The sequence below is a fragment of the Amblyomma mixtum genome, chromosome 6, assembly GCF_055824585.1.
Source record: "Amblyomma mixtum isolate Tamu chromosome 6, ASM5582458v1, whole genome shotgun sequence".
NCBI lineage: Eukaryota > Metazoa > Arthropoda > Arachnida > Ixodida > Ixodidae > Amblyomma > Amblyomma mixtum.
This window is the reverse complement of record NC_143017.1, coordinates 49,685,452-49,701,155: the sequence shown is the minus strand read 5'-3', so window position 1 is coordinate 49,701,155 and position 15,704 is coordinate 49,685,452. Positions and strand designations below refer to the sequence as shown.

Genomic DNA, 15,704 nt, shown 5'->3' with positions numbered 1-15,704 from the left:
CTCTGGTGACGGAGTGCACTTTTGGGAAGTACTTTTTTCTTTCCAAATAGCAAGCGATAAAGGTTCGGCCGGCGCTGCTCTTGAAGGCTGTGCTGTGAAACGAGGCAGTTGCGTTGACGCCAAATGGACATGCAAAGAGGCAGGTTACTTCTTGTTTACGATCCCAGCCAAGCCAAGCGTTGTACTTGACGTTTGCCTTGGGCCTCTCTTTTGTAATGCCTGGCTCTCTCCCAACCTGGCCTGTTCTCGTTAGCTACGAGTATTTATGAGTGTTCTAGCCCTGTAGGTATTAACTAGCTCCGCTGCTAACTGCGGTGCCCACCGTGAGAACACCTCATGGGACTTCACGATGTTCTTTGGGTTATTCCTAGCGACGGTGGCTAGTTCTGAGCCATTCTTCTTTCTCCATCGGTAAGCAGTGATTATGCATGTTCTGTGTTAATGAGCTGGCCCGAACGTTCAGCAGTTGAACTGGTCAAGCGGAACATAAGCTGATAAACATTTTCATCTTCTTTTGCAGGCGGCCTAGTACGGCATATGCATATGGCTTGTGCATACAACCACTTAACACTTTCCGTATACGCGAACGCCAAATACACACAAGCGGTCCAAGCAAATTTCAAGGAACATGCCACTCGCTGGTATACCATGCTGAAGCCATAGAAGCTTGCAGATATGGTAGAGTGCACTGGGTAGCCGCATTTCATTTGTCTCGCGAGCGATGCGCTTTCCATGTCGGATAAAAAAGCCAAACTCAGATTCTGTTATTCTGGAAACTTCGTTCCTATTCTTAATTTATTTATTTATTTATTTATTTATTTATTTACTTATTTATTATTACCCTCAGGGTATAAACATTACAGAGGGGAGGGGGTTGTAATCAATAAACAAACAAAAAATATGCACAGCAACAAGAACATACAAGTAATACTGTAAGTGACAGTTAAGTTTGGTTACAAAATGATCTAAACAAAGTCCCATAACACTTAATATAACACAATGAAATTCGCGATAACGTTTGAGTGTACACATTGGTGAAATTAAATAATATATGAACACACAGGAGGAGAGGTAGGTTTTATACAATGTTAAGAAAAACTGGCATGGTCTATATTGCGCACGGCAGACTGAAATAACCAAAATTTATCGATTGTTGCAACGGAAGAGGGAAGGCGGTTCCAGTCTTTAGATTGTGGCCCTTTTGTGCAATGCTCAGCAGTGGTTACCAGCCATGTCGTTCAGGGGAGCTCGGTAGATTTGGGGGCCTATAACTATAGCTTTCAGCTCATAACTCAAAGTGTGGCAATCTGACCTCGCAAGAAAGCACATTTAGAGGCTAAGCATGCCGACGGCTCTCTCTCTCAGCAGGCGTCGGGGCAGGGCTGCCCGGCTTCCCTGCACCCGTATGGCGGCGTGGGCAGCGGCGTGGCTTTACCTGGCGTCTACCGCCTGGCTCGCGGCGGACGCGGCCGACGCCTCCTACCTGGCCTCGCTCCTGCTGCCTAGCAGTCCCGACGGGTGCGCCTCGCCACCGCCACGCATGCACTGTGCGATGTTGCTGTTTCAATGCGCTCATTCCGGTCTCTACGGATCTATTCCTCTCGCTGAAAGGTGTACGAATGTCACTGCAAACCCGGGACAAACCACAGTGCAGGTTTCTCTCGGAAGACTCCACTCACACTGCAATACTTGCAATAGCAAGACCTCAGCGTCAAACTGTCCGGTGAAACTGTGGCTTCTGATCTTATCCGAAATTCGACGCCTTTGTACCACGCTGCCGCTCTCTTGCCCAAGAAGGAACACATTTCGACCCTGTTACAAAAAAACAAAAAAAAAAAACGGTTCAAGTCGCTTCCTAGATATTGCTCCCTGCATGTCAGATTGTTTGTGTAGCGTTAGCAGGAGATGCTTTTGAAATGATAAAGGAGGGAATAACGGTAATATTTACGCTCATGGCATCGCTAAAGGTAAATTCTGCAAGACAGATCTTTAATATATTCCACTTTAAACCATGTCGAACACAGGAACGTGATAAAGCTTCAACTTTCAAGACGCGATCATAAGTTAGAGTTGAAAATCTCGCTGCCAGTTCAGAAAAAGCCTTAGACACGTACAGTTGACGTCATTTCGTACCGTCAATTCTCCCCAGAAACCTTGCCACTTCCCGTTTTGTGGCAGCTTATAACGGCGTGAATGAATTGAATGAATTCAGATGATGCACGCAATCGCAGGTTTCATGTTCACCCCCCCTACATCTTAGCCAGCGTAAGTAGGCCTCGCGCATCGTCTTAAACTGGGCCCCTTCTTTTTTTTTTATTTATGTACATACTGCAGACCATGGTTAGGTCCAAGCAGGAAGGGCAGGTGCACAAAAAGCAAAATTATAGCAACAAAAATACAACAATACAGCAAAGATAATGTAGTAAAACAACAATACAGCAATGCAAGACAAAGCAGAAAAAAAATACATAATACGCAATATCAAAAAAGATGGCTGAGGAACGCGTCTGATTTTCAGGGTTGATTAGGTTCGGTTAATGAATTCCAGTCGGATATGGTGCGTGGGAAAAAGGAAAACTTGAACGAGTTAGTCCGGGCAAAATATGGTTTTAAAAGAGCTTTGTGATAGTGTCTTGCTTTATGGCTGTTATGACATCATGTGAGGCATCAGTCAAAAATTTCCCAGTAAAAGCGGCCGCTTTCGCCAAAACTGATAACGGTAGGCTATCTTTTGGTGTTTCTGTGAGAATAGAAACCATTCGGAAAACAATGATGGGCTACCTTTGAAAGGGGGGACACCAGTCGCAATTATAGGAGTTATTTTCTGAGCATATGTGCAATCGCGTGTGAGTCTTGTAAATATACTTACTCTTCGCCTACCATTCCTGAACCAAACAGCACATATACCACTACAGCATTTCTAGAGTCAGATTTTGGTTTTACATGTTTGGCTGCTGCTGGTTGTATCGTGGGTCAAGCATACTGCAAGCGCTAGAAGTCGGTGCGTGGCCGACGGCCTGACAGGACGGGTTGTTGTTTGAACTCTGAGAAACACACCTGTCCAGTACGGCAGACCAAGGGCTACACAGGGCATATGTATTCTAACCGAAGCGTTCCTCATTCACCTTTCTTAACTCACTCGTGATTAAGGTTAGCAATCCTCCGCACACAGAAATGACCACGGTAAACAGTTCAAAAAATCTCTAAGGTGGCAACTGCTTCTCCGCCTTATCTGATTCTTCGTGGGGTGACTGTCATCGACTTTGTTGGTAAATAAAGCGAGAAAGAGCAAACTCAAAAGAAGAGGCAGAAAGCGCCATTGTTGAGCCTAAATCCTCGTGTTCATCACGGCGCGCTCGCCCGCACATGGACACTTAACGATCATTTCATTCGCGCTGCAGCCTGCCGTCTTCATGCTGTGGGCAAGTGCTACCTCTTTGGGCTCCATCTCTCTGTCCGCCTTTCTCTTTCATGGAGCACTTGCCAAACCGTGTAGCACCTCTCCTCTGTCATCTTTCTTTTAATGCTGAAAGAACGAAGATAGATCGAGAAAATGTCGACCTCCCCCCTCCACCCCCCCCCCTCCCCCTCAAGTTTACTGTCAAACGTCGGCAGCCACCAGCGGTGGCATAGAGCCACCGTTATCCACGGCGTACTGCCCTTCAAGAGCCATGTGGTTCGCCACGAAATAACTTGTTTTTGCATGAGATGTAACGTGACAAAAAAAAATAACCTAGGTACCTGCACTAAGGGCTAATTCAGAGCTGAGTCTTCAATTTGGCACACACTGCAGACTTTCTTCGTATAAGAAAAGGCCTCAACTGTGCATATTGCATTCGCGTCCTGGCTCATTACGCGGTGACCAATTGTTTTCCGAACGCGTTATCTTTAGCATACAGTGTACCGTGTTACCTTTACCTCTACCGGAGTACCGGGAGCCCGCCCACCGCCGGTGTGCACTCGCTGACTGGTCCCGATGCTGCAGGCGCTCGCGCAGCTGCCGGGTACCTGGCGCCATCTGGCGCCGTCATGGCGATATGCGCATGCGCACTAACTGCGCGCGGGCTCTCTGTAGCCCACTACCGGCAACGGTAACACGGTACACCGTAACTTTAGCTTACCGTGTACTGTGTTTACCGCTGCCGGAGTACCGGAAGCCCGCCTACCACCGCTGAACACGCGCTGATTGGTACCAATGCAGCAGGCGCTCTCGCAGCTGCCGGGTAACTGGCGCCATCTAGCGCTGTCAAAGCGATTTGCGGATGCGCGTTGGCTGCGCGCAGACTCCCGGTACTCTGGTACCGGTTACGGTAACATGGTGCACGGTATGCTAAATGTATCTGGTGTCTAATACCCCGCGCTGCGCGGGCCATGTGCGCAGCGACGTGGACGCGGCGGCGTGTCCGGACCTGTACCGGCGCTACAGCCGGCGGCACACGCAGTGCCTCCGGCCGCCGTCCTCGTGCCGTCCGCTGCACCAGGGGGTCTCCGAGGCCGACCGGCAGCTCATCCTGGACCAGCACAACGCGTACCGCAACCGGCTCGCCTCGGGAACGGAGGGCGCCAACGGACTCCCCGCTGCCGCCAACATGATGTACCTGGTGAGAGTTATATACACGGAACTCCATCAACTAAACAATTCACGCATCGTGTTACGTGCGCACACTTCTCGGAACTCGCTAGCCTGCTCTAGAATGCGAACAATTGCAGAGGAGGCGTGCCTGAGATCTGAATAGCTCTCCGGATCGTTCTTGAGCAATCCTCGTCTTTCGTAACTGCTTAATAGTCCTTTGTGTTGTGACTCCTGGCGAAAAGAAGCAGGGACACGCAGAAGAACGTACTGCGGGGCGCACGCGCCCAGGTGTCATTAAATTAGGAACTCAGCAGCATGGTGGTGGTGCTCCTCCATCGCTGCCATGCGCGCAGTGAAACATACAAATTCTTTGAGGCTGTTCCACGGGACCCTCAGCGGCTTTAGTCCTGTGCCGCGGCAGGCAGAGCTTTCATAGAGCCGCGCCAAGGTTGTACACGATGTACGATCGTTGTTATGCATGGCTGCGCCGCAGAAAGACCTGCAGGCTGAAGTTGCGCAAGGCACGAAAGTCGCTTTAGCAATGCCTGTAGCGGGGACCATTTCTTAGTGTCTGGGGCTGCTATTGTAGCTCCGAGAAAAAGGAAAACCTTTCGAAGTCCCATAAATGTGTCACGTACGGACTCATCGCCGATGAACCTCGGTAGGTCCGTTAAGGCTGCATGAGGACCGAACACCGCTGTGTGCAAATGACTGCAACCAGCAGAAATGAGCAGCAAAGGCATCCGGGAGCTGGTGGTGCAGTTTAGCAATTAGTTATCAGTGTCAGGCAGGCTCTGCGGTTTTTGGTGACGCAAGTGGCGGAAACGAGGGGCAGGCAGGCGGTTTTTCGTAGCATTTGCCGTCCATGCAGAATACCAGTCCACATGAACCATTGTTAGGCAGCTTGCTTCAGCAATGCTGTCGAAGTAGTTACGTGGCAGTATTAATTTGGTGAAAGAGTGCGAGAGGAAGATAACACAGAAACAGGAACTTCGCACAGCACTTGTCCTCGTGTGCCTTGATCCTACGGCGCTATGCATCTATACGATTTGTGAGCATTAGTTTCGTGATTTTCTCCAAGACTGACTGATGATGAAACTGCGCACAACGCCGCGCGTGGTCTTGGTGGTACGGCACGTTCGGTTAATCTCAGAGGAACACGAAGCTTTACGCCGCACTTATGACGTGGCGGAGGGCTCGTTAAAATGAACAGAAAGGAAAGCTATAATATGGCGCCTGAATATCCTGCTCAAAAGAACGCAGTCAGCTTCAGAGCCGGGAATGGCTGATCGAGACATTATGTGTATGAACACATCTGTACGACAAATTCTCATGTAATGTGTTTTGTCATGTTTATCGAGACTTGAGGATTATTGGCGTTTTGATTTAATTTTGTGTTTTACTTGTAATGTTCTGACTGCGTAACACTTGTCTATGCTGTTACTATATCAACGAGGATTGAAAGTTGACAAGCCGCTTGTTTGCTGCTTTTACCTCAGACTCCTCACTTTGTGGAATTAAAAGAAAGGAAGAAATAAAGAAAAAAAGGAAGAAAGGCAGGAAGAAAGAAAGAAGGAAAGAAAGAGAGAAGGGAAGGAAGAAAGAAGGAAATAAGAAAGAACGAAAGAAAGAGAGGAAGAAAGAAAGAAAGAAAGAAAGAAGGAAAGAAAGAAAGAAAGAGAGAAAGAAAGAAAGAAAGAAAGAAAGAAAGAAAGAAAGTAAGAAAGAAAGAAAGAAAGAAAGAACGTTCAGCCGTGCGGGCTCTCAAAGATGAGTTCCAAGCTGCCTGCACTGCGTTTACTTGAGTGCTCGGGGCAGCTATTTGCCTTGCTGTCCAGGACCGCTCATCCTAGCGAGCAGAACCGTTAGTTTTGCAGCTTACATTGAATCAAGTAGAGCACCGCTGATAATATTCCTCAGCCAGCTAACCAGGCCTACCTTCCAGCCATATCGGCGTGATGCCATGCTGCATGTTAGCCAGTAGACAGTTATAGCGAAATCCCACCGGCGCCAAATTTTCCTCTAAACAGGACGTAACGCTGGGCCTTAAAAATTTATTTTCAGGCGTACCAGCGCGCACATGTGCAGGCGCATATCGCATCCACGTCGAGTGAATTCTAGAAGCGCGGTTGGTGATTATCTTGCTCATTACACTGTAGTCTTTCTAACGCTGTTGGTCCCCTCTTTCTTGTATTGTTTCCTTTCCTTGCTTTGAAAAAAAAAAAATCTGCTTCTCTAACATTAGTCTATTCCAAAACTGTTGCTTAGCCCTTGTTCGCTGGCGTTAAAACCATACGGCTATTGTACTTAAGCATTTATTCCGGCGTTTCTTCTCCGTCTGCCCAGGAGTGGAACGATGAGCTGGCCACCATCGCCCAGAAGCTCGCCAGCATGTGCTCTGCCAAAATGGACTGCGCAGACTGCAGGCGCGTCGGTGAGTGGCGGCGTCAACACGAAAGCCGTCCGTCGCCTTCACCCTGTAATATGAACAAACGTACCGTCGCCGTGGGTGGACCAAAATATGTGTTATACCCGTCGCGGTGGCTCAATGGTTACGGCGCTCGGCTGCTGACTCAAAAGACGCGGGTTCGATTTATCGAACCCGCGGGTGCGGGTTTTATCATTTATATAGAACTCCTCGAAGCCGTGTTTATCCTGGCCTTTATCAATTAAGTTAAAGAAAAATACAAGCAGTCAGCCAAGCCAGTATTTTGAACAACTGCCAGTCACAGATGAAAATTGCTCTGAAGAAGCTCTGTAGCTCTGCCCTGAAAGAAACAACTGTAGCGCCAATTTATTTCACAAGTACATTAGCGGACAGAATATTGGCCACGCTTCGGTGCTCAAACTCTCCAGAAACGTTACCTAGAGAAAATTATTAGATATTTGATACTTTTCATCATCATCATCGTCATCATTTATTATGCCCTTAAAGATCCCATCTGGGTATTACTTAAGGGTGAAGGGGAAGACAGTGGTGTGAAGCAGTCATACTAAGGCATGTGAACATAAAAAAGCATAAAAAAATAACAAGAATAACAAGTCTGACGTGAAATTAACGTCAGGTAATCCAAATAATACAGGAAAATATGACAAAGCAGTAGTATATAAAATTAACATTAAAATGTGCGGAAATTAAATAAGTGGGAAAACACTTGTAGGGGATGACGCAGTGACACAAGCAGTTCAAGTTGCAGGCTGAGCTGCGCGAGGGAATTAGCTATAGTTGGTTCAGGTGGTCTGTTAGCAGCTACCTAAATCTGGTGGGATTAGATTCGATGACAACGGTTTCAGGAATATTGTTCCATTCTTCTATGGCGATGGGAAGGAAAGATTTGTTGAAAGCGTTGGATGAAGCGTGCAACCGCTGAATGCTGAGGGAGTTGAATTATCGGCGAGATTAGCCTGAGGGAGCGTGTAACAAAGTTTGGCGTAGTGCAGGGAAGTTAAAATAAATAAACGTTTGTGTAAAAGACAAAGAATTGATATTTTTCTGCGGAGTGCTAGTGGTTCAAGGCCGAGAGACGATTTTAGGTTAGTAACGCTGCGTCGAGACGAATGCTGTGACGCTATGAAGCGAGCTTCCCGGTTCTGGATAGTTTCGAGCAAATGTATTAAGGAGGCCTGGTGAGGGTTCCATATCGCTGAGGCATATTCCATTTTAGCGCGAATGAATGTTTCGTATGGTTGTTGTCTAATGGATGGAGCGGGCATCGATAGTGATCTTCGGATAAAGCCAAGTGCTCTGGAAGTGCTTGCGCAAAGTTTGATAATGTAGTCAGTCCATGGTAATTTCTTGGTTATTTCGACGCCAAGGTACCTGTATGAATTCGTTACTGACAGCGCCACAGAGTTCAGGGAGTACTGGAAATTAGTAATAGACCGTTTGCGTGACATGTGCATGCATTTACATTTAAGGCGAAAGCTTCATATGGCTCATAACCAACGGAGCCAGACGTTTGTCCGGGAAAAGGGGTATCAAAATCCACGCGACCTCCTGACGTCATCAGCAAAGAAAAATAAAATACCTTGTGAATGTGCGAGGATTTGAACTAAGGAACTTCGGACTGCGAAGCGAGCATGCTTTCCGTTTACGCATGGTATTAATTACTCTGAAGTTATGTTCTATTAACATAAACTATTTACAAAGCTGCACAGCTTAAGGAAAACTAGAATGACGGACCGGCACCATGAGTCAGTTTCTTCAAAACCTCATTTCTGCCAAATGATTGTACATCTCAGGGAAGCGTACGAACAGACCGACTTTAAACCGGAGTGACACCTTACTTCCTGTCCATACTGCTTTGTTGCTCTGTCTTTTTGAGGTTTCTTTCGTGACGTTTCCAGAAAGCTTTGTAGGCCCCAAAACTGCTTTGCTTTTTGGCGAATAAAGGTCAACCTAGTGTATGCGTTTCCTTACGACTGTATGCTAATTAATGGTAGTTGCGTCATCAGAAAGGAAGGAAAAAATATAAACGGAAAAGTTTATGCTTCTGCCCTCAATGCACGTAAGTAGTCGTAAGTGCACTCCATCATTTTGCGAGTAAATGCCGCATGTGCGCTTGCGCTTAGACGCCGCTTTAAGCTTTCTATTTCCTTCACGTCACGCTAGGGAATAGTTGGAACGCCTGAGCGTGGTCCATATTAGTCGTTCATGGAGTGTACATGTGGCCAAACCTGGCTACCATTTCCCAATTGGTGGAGATGTCCTGTTCCAACCGGTTCTTTCTGTACCGTGACCACCATTAATCAAACAACAGAAATGATCAAGGTTTAGGAGAGTTTCGCGAACAAAAAAAAAATGACACGCAAAATAAAACTAGCGCTAAAGGTGTTCACTCATTCCGTGTTTATATATACTTTCGTGACCTCATGCAAACTTCTTGGATTATACTATAGTAAAACTTGTCGCTGGGCTATAGTCCGTGCATATACGTACAGGGGGCAAAGCGCTTGCCTAGAACATGTTGTGGGCATGTTTCGGGCTGAACACGCGATATTTAGCGCTAACATTTGGTTAAAAATGGTCTGGATGTAAGCATACACACTTAAACTCATAGGATTTCATCGACATGTTTTGCATTCCTGGTCGCAGCCGCTTTGGGAGCTGCGGAACACACATTTTGGTCGTTCTAGATATGTGTTTTGTCCTCTGTACAAACGTTAGCGCAAAAAAAGAGACATTCACAATAAAGGTGGGAAAGTATTATACTGTATTATATTATATTATATTATATTATATTATATTATATTATATTATATTATATTATATTATATTATATTATATTATATTATATTATATTATATTATATTATATTATATTATATTATTACATAATATAATACAGTGTATTATATACGTACAGTGCGTTATACTGTACGCTTACTGCAGTCGCTCCTTCGTTCTGGAAGATGGCGAGAAGTACAGGGCTTCGTTCTGTCTGCAGATAAAACCACACCCATAAGCTTGCCAGTTTCTACGCCGAGGAGTCCCCTCGCTCGTTTGTCAACGGGCCAGATATGCTCCCTGACTTAATAAATGTTCGTTACAGCTTCTTCGCGCGTTGTCGTTCGTTACCCCACCAGAGAGCTTCACCGTGGGCCAGAACATCTGCAACTACAAGATCCGCTCCCAGGCGACGCCACCGGTCTACTGGAGGTCCACCATCGCCTACTGGTACGAAGGGATCAGGCAGTTCCCGCCGGCAGCCATATCGCCCTACGTCTACAGGCAGTACTACGGCACCTTCAGTCAGGTATGCACACTTTCGTAGATCCCTGGGAGTCCTCATTCCCCTCCTGGAGCAGTGGTGCAGCGTTTAAGCGATGCGCCAGTGCCCTGCGACAGCAGCTGCTCCCAGCACCAGTGGACCTTGTGTCGTCCAGGTTGCTCTTCCCGAGTGGCCAATCATGAACAGCCACCTGCCATAGTGGGGAGTTTGCTCACTGTCTGGTGGCCAGGTTGTGATGACGCCGCAAGGTCACGTGACCTATGCGGCCCACCTGTCTCCTAGGTTTCTCTCTGGGGACCACCTGCCCGAACCATGCCCGTGATTTTTTCGCTCACAACGCCGACACCGGATTTTCTGGACCACGGGACCTTTAATGCGATATCGTTAATGGCGTATATAACGCGAGCTTACGTTAAATCTCGAGATAATATGGCGTTTGACGCATGCGGATTCTAAAGAATGCTATCCCATATGCCGGTATGCTAATTTTGCACTAATTTTATTTGCACGTGGGCACCAGGGGCGGGTGAACTGAAAGTTTCGCGAATGTTCGCTTAGGTTCGGCGCCATGTTCTTCTCCGTTCTGACGCCAAGGTCACACCCGCAGCGCGCCGACAGCGGGAGCTATAAGAATTTCATGCTTAAAACAGTAACACAAGAAGAGGAATTACACAGGACAGCACTGGTTGTCACGATTGTCCGTCACAGGACAGCGCATGTGTTCGCAGATTTGTTGCTGGTTTCATTGTGTACAATCCGCACCAACTAGCCCGCATGTTTACACTGATATGTTTTAAGTTAGAGCACATAACATAGGCACTGTCCGAGAGTCTCGTTAGAGAGCTTTAGCACCGTCGTGCTGTAAGTACGCTGACTGCGGAAGCTATGACTGTACGGGAAATTTGGCAAGGCAAGCACAACAACGGCTACGCGTTACCTTATATTCAGATGACGCCAGGGACGCCATTTTGTTATAGAGGGTGCGGCTTCAATAGTGCCAGCCGGAGCAGGAGGTGATAATCTCATCATACATGCGCGCAGCCTTTTGCAGTGCTTCACTGACGACAAAATGGCGGCCGCTGCGACGTCGGTGAATACTCCCTATTGGTCATGCGGTTGTCTGGCAATTCTAAAACTCTCTATTAGCACCACTGTTAGAGTGCTAAATATACGTTAACGACGTCATATTCCAAGGCTCTGAGAAAACGCGAGAGAGGAAGAGGCGAAGCAGTGTGGGTGGCTCGGTGTTTAAAATGGCCGTTTTGGTTTTGATTGGGCGTTTTCACAGTACACAAACAAAAGCATGTAGATGCAGGAGGACTGCAGATGGGTATGATAGTGCACAGTGAAAAATAACTGTAGTAGATGGGAAAATAAATACATGGTTTGCCTAAGATTTTCTAGATGCGACCTGTCCTTTCCATTTTAAAAAGTTTATGAGAAAAAAAAACAGAATTTTATGCACAAAAATATGAATGCTAATAGTTAATTATATTCAATCGAAAAAAATAAACCCTCTATGATTATTTTCTGTTAACAACTCGATTTGAATACGAATTTGAAATTGAATATAGTGCCCGATTTTTTCCCCCAGAATCCCCCCTCCCCCCCCCCCCAAAAAAAAAAATAAAGCTCGAAAACGGAAAGCCCTACTTATATTGCCTCAATAAAAAAATTCAGTTGCTTGTAAATGCTAGTACATTCCTTTTTTTGTTGTTTTATTCATACGAGCGGCTCCAGCTGTCCTCATCTAGAATTTTGCTGCCGGATAAAGCTCACTACGTGTATGTGTCGGCGTGACAATGAACTAGGCCACCGTTGACATGCTGTTAAGGTTGCGGTTCAAATAACACCATAAAGGTGAGGGGTTCTTGACTGAGCTTGGGCTTGTATAAAATGTCGACCATTTTGAAATGTGCCTCCTCGAGTTCTGCTGTTTCCAACTTCGGCGTTGCTCCTCAAGCCCTTGACCGTCGTCTCGAGAAAATCAGCCGCTTCTTCCAATGGGGAATAATATTTTAGCCGCACATTTTGTGGTAGTGTTCTATGGTAGTGTTGTGTGGTAGTGTTGTGTGGTAGTATTGTGTGGTAGTACTGTGCGGTAGTATTGTGTGGTAGCGTTGTGTGGTAGTGTTCTATGGTAGTGAGGTAACATGTAACAGGAAGAAATTGCAGAATTACGTATCAATAGGAGCTTTTCGTAAAGCGAAATCACCAGGGGTATGTAGCGCATTCGACTGCAGATTGAGAGGTGCCCGCTTCAAGCCCGGGTGCACCTTTCGTGGTCTTTTTCTTTTATGGTGAATATTTATTTTCATGACTGCCGAAGTAACCGATATCAATGTCGTAATATGTCGTAAGAAGAAATTGTTGCTTTACCTGTCAGTAGGATCTTGTCATAGGAGAATCAATGGGCTCTTTTCATGGCAGCGAACTCGTCTCAGTAACAAGGCGAAGCCATAACCAACCAGGCGGATAGTGTTGTTAATTATTGCTCATTGTGTCCCGTAAGTGTTTTTGTGTATCGTGGTTCTTGCCGAAGTCAGGCAATAAAAAAAAGGGTATAGCTCAGTGGTAGAGCATTCGACTGCAGATCGAGAGGTCCCCGGTTCAAACCAGGGTGCCCCTTTCGTGATCTTTTACTTTCTGATCTTTTACTTTTGTGGTGAATATTTATTTTTATGAATGCCGAGGCAACCGGTATCAGTGTCGTAATATGTCGTAACCGGAATAATTTGCAGAATTACGTATCAATAGGATCTTTTCACAGCAGCGAATTCATCTGGGGGTATAGCTCAGTGGTAGAGCATTCGACTGCAGATCGAGAGGTCCCCGGTTCAAACCCGGGTGCCCCCTTTGTGATCTTTTACTTTTCTGGTGAATATTTTTACGACTGCCGAGATAAGCGGTATCAGTGTCGTAATGTGTCTTAACCGGAAGAATTTGCAGAATTACGTATCAATGGGATCTTTTCACGGCTGCTGACTCGTCTGGGGGTATAGCTCAGTGGTAGAGCATTCGACTGCAGATCGAGAGGTCCCCGGTTCAAACCCGGGTGCCCCCTTCGTGATCTTTTACTTTCTGATCTTTTGCTTTTCTGGTCAATATTTATTTTTACGACTGCCGAGATAATCGGTATCAGTGTCGTAATGTGTCGTAACCGGAAGAATTTGCGGAAATACGTATCAATGGGATCTTTTCATTGCAGCAAACTCGTCTGGGGGTATAGCTCAGTGGTAGAGCATTCGACTGCAGATCGAGAGGTCCCCGGTTCAAACCCGGGTGCCGCCTTTCTGATCTTTTACTTTCTACTTTTGTGGTGAATATTTATTTTTACGACTGCCGAGGTAACCGGTATCAGTGCCGTAATATGTCTTAACCGGAAGAATTTGCGGAATTACATATCAATGGGATCTTTTCACAGCAGCGAATTCATCTGGGGGTATAGCTCAGTGGTAGAGCATTCGACTGCAGATCGAGAGGTCCCCGGTTCAAACCCGGGTGCCCCCTTTGGATGTTCTACTTTCTGATCTTCTACTTTTGTGGTGAATATTTATTTTTACGACTGCCGAGATAACCGGTATCCGTGTCGTAATATGTCATAACCGGAAGAATTTGCAGACATACGTATCAATAGGATCTTTTCACAGCAGCAAACCCGTCTGGGGGTATAGCTCAGTGGTAGAGCATTCGACTGCAGATCGAGAGGTCCCCGGTTCAAACCCGGGTGCCCCCTTGTCTTTGTTTTTCTTCTGTGGTGAATATTTATTTTTACAGCTGCCATGGTAACCGATATCAGTGTCGAAATATGCCGCCACCGGAAGCTCTGCGACCACGTGGTCAAGTGGGACTTGTAGGGTACTCACTGCCTTAGGAGGGCACTGTTCGACACAGTTATCGGTGTCATATACTTGCCTGCGAGGGAAATGGAAATCCGATTTTTTTTTGTAACGCTTTTTCGTACATGATAATTTGCCTCAGTTGCGTTGTAACCTCACATCTCTTCATTGAGACGGCTGCGATACTGCGATGCAGCGGCGGAGTGGTCGCTCCTGTACGGCTTTTCTAGTTGTACGACTTCTGTCTGAAGTAATAGGTCTATGCGCGGCCTCCATCCTTTCTAAAAGCATTTGGGTCTTGCATCTCAGACTCTAAAAAAATACTAAACCATTTTGAGTTGTCAGGCGTGCTGACGTGAAAAGTTGCGAAACAGCAATTTGAACTGCAGGGTGCGTGGACAGAGATACTTGCAGCAGAGTTGCTTGATAAGCAGCCAGCGTTATCTGCTAGATAAGGCGCTTGTCCATCTCGAGTCGGGCAGCTCGGGCGGTTAGTCGCGTGCACGCCCATCGTTTCATGAACACGAAGCGACAATGCAATGCACACGTGGTTTCGTAACAGCTGCCGGCGCCGAGGCGAGAAATGTGCGGCCGCTGACAATAAAATCCGTGCTCCTCTAGCAGCTGTGGCTCGTGGCGAATAAAAGTGCGGAGAGCGTGAAATCGTTGGCTACAAAGTAATGAATTCACTCTCAGTTGCGGTGCCGACCGTTCTCGCAAAGCCGACGAGCGCGACCGCTTTGTAAAAGGCGGATTCGATATAAGTACATCTACGTAGAGGAAACGTGCTAGTAGAAACTAAAGAAAGTAAGAAAAGATTTCTCTCTTGCAACCTGCAGATGGTGTGGGCTAAAACGTGGTCGATCGGCTGCGGCTACTCCCTGTTCACCAGGGGAAGCTGGTTTGTGCAGTCCTACGTCTGCAACTACGGTCCGGCGTGAGTTCACTATGCGTCTCTAGCTGTTGCGACGTTTTTGAAAGAATAAGTGTACCTCGAAAACTATGACCTCTCCTGGCATTCATTAAAATGTATTCATTTTTAGGCCTTAATTTTACTTGCAGCTCCAACCAAACCCCCCCCCCCCGCCCCCCCCCTAAAAAAAACAAAAAAACTTGGGGCCTTTTTATGTACATTCCTAAAAAAGAAAATGCGATAGTATTTATAGGTTGCCTGCTATGGCGCCTACATTGAGTGTCTAAGTTGTTCTTGCGATTTTCCTGCGAAAACGCCGGGGTGTGCTTGAGTCATCACCTTCTAGAATGTTCGATTACCTTTCATTGGATTATCACGTGCGATTATAATAATGCGACCCATTAATGCACCTTAATTCATTTTCTCAGGTGGCCTTAGACTTCCAAAATTTGGAAGGTGGTTTGAAATTTTTTGCGGTGGGCCAATTTCCGAATTTTGGGGCTCCTCAAATTTTCCACCAGCTTACAAGTTACCACCTGCCACTGCGGGGGCGCTGCGATGACACCACGAGGTCACGTGACCGCTCTCGACGAATCAGGAAATTTGGTGACAAACAAGCCGGATTTTTTTTGTCAGACAACTTAAATG

The 15,704-nt window shown here is 46.5% G+C and overlaps 2 protein-coding genes and 6 non-coding genes across 8 annotated transcripts in view; all 8 read left to right on the top strand.

Moving 5' to 3' along the window:
- Nucleotides 1-1,405: 1,405 nt before the first annotated feature.
- On the top strand, nt 1,406-4,589 carry LOC149339053 (CRISP/Allergen/PR-1-like; the record flags this gene model as incomplete). Its single annotated transcript, XM_089550869.1, has 2 exons — nt 1,406-1,518; nt 4,382-4,589. Coding segments are annotated over exons 1-2 (321 nt in total), but the record flags the coding sequence as incomplete, so codon positions are not given.
- The window catches only part of LOC149339046 (venom allergen 5-like), a 27,429-nt gene continuing 16,128 nt past the window's right edge, over nt 4,404-15,704 (top strand). Inside the window, exons 1-4 of the mRNA XM_089547869.1 lie at nt 4,404-4,601; nt 6,920-7,007; nt 10,159-10,328; nt 14,983-15,080. Coding sequence (XP_089403995.1) covers nt 4,590-4,601; nt 6,920-7,007; nt 10,159-10,328; nt 14,983-15,080 — 368 coding nt within the window. The 5' untranslated portion in view covers nt 4,404-4,589. The remainder of the gene's footprint in view (nt 4,602-6,919; nt 7,008-10,158; nt 10,329-14,982; nt 15,081-15,704) is intronic.
- TRNAC-GCA (transfer RNA cysteine (anticodon GCA)) lies at nt 12,862-12,934 on the top strand. Its single transcript has one exon. It is a non-coding gene; the product is annotated as a tRNA-Cys (tRNA).
- TRNAC-GCA (transfer RNA cysteine (anticodon GCA)) lies at nt 13,089-13,160 on the top strand. Its single transcript has one exon. It is a non-coding gene; the product is annotated as a tRNA-Cys (tRNA).
- On the top strand, nt 13,297-13,368 carry TRNAC-GCA (transfer RNA cysteine (anticodon GCA)). The gene has a single exon. It is a non-coding gene; the product is annotated as a tRNA-Cys (tRNA).
- On the top strand, nt 13,524-13,595 carry TRNAC-GCA (transfer RNA cysteine (anticodon GCA)). The gene has a single exon. It is a non-coding gene; the product is annotated as a tRNA-Cys (tRNA).
- TRNAC-GCA (transfer RNA cysteine (anticodon GCA)) lies at nt 13,743-13,814 on the top strand. The gene has a single exon. It is a non-coding gene; the product is annotated as a tRNA-Cys (tRNA).
- TRNAC-GCA (transfer RNA cysteine (anticodon GCA)) lies at nt 13,969-14,040 on the top strand. The gene has a single exon. It is a non-coding gene; the product is annotated as a tRNA-Cys (tRNA).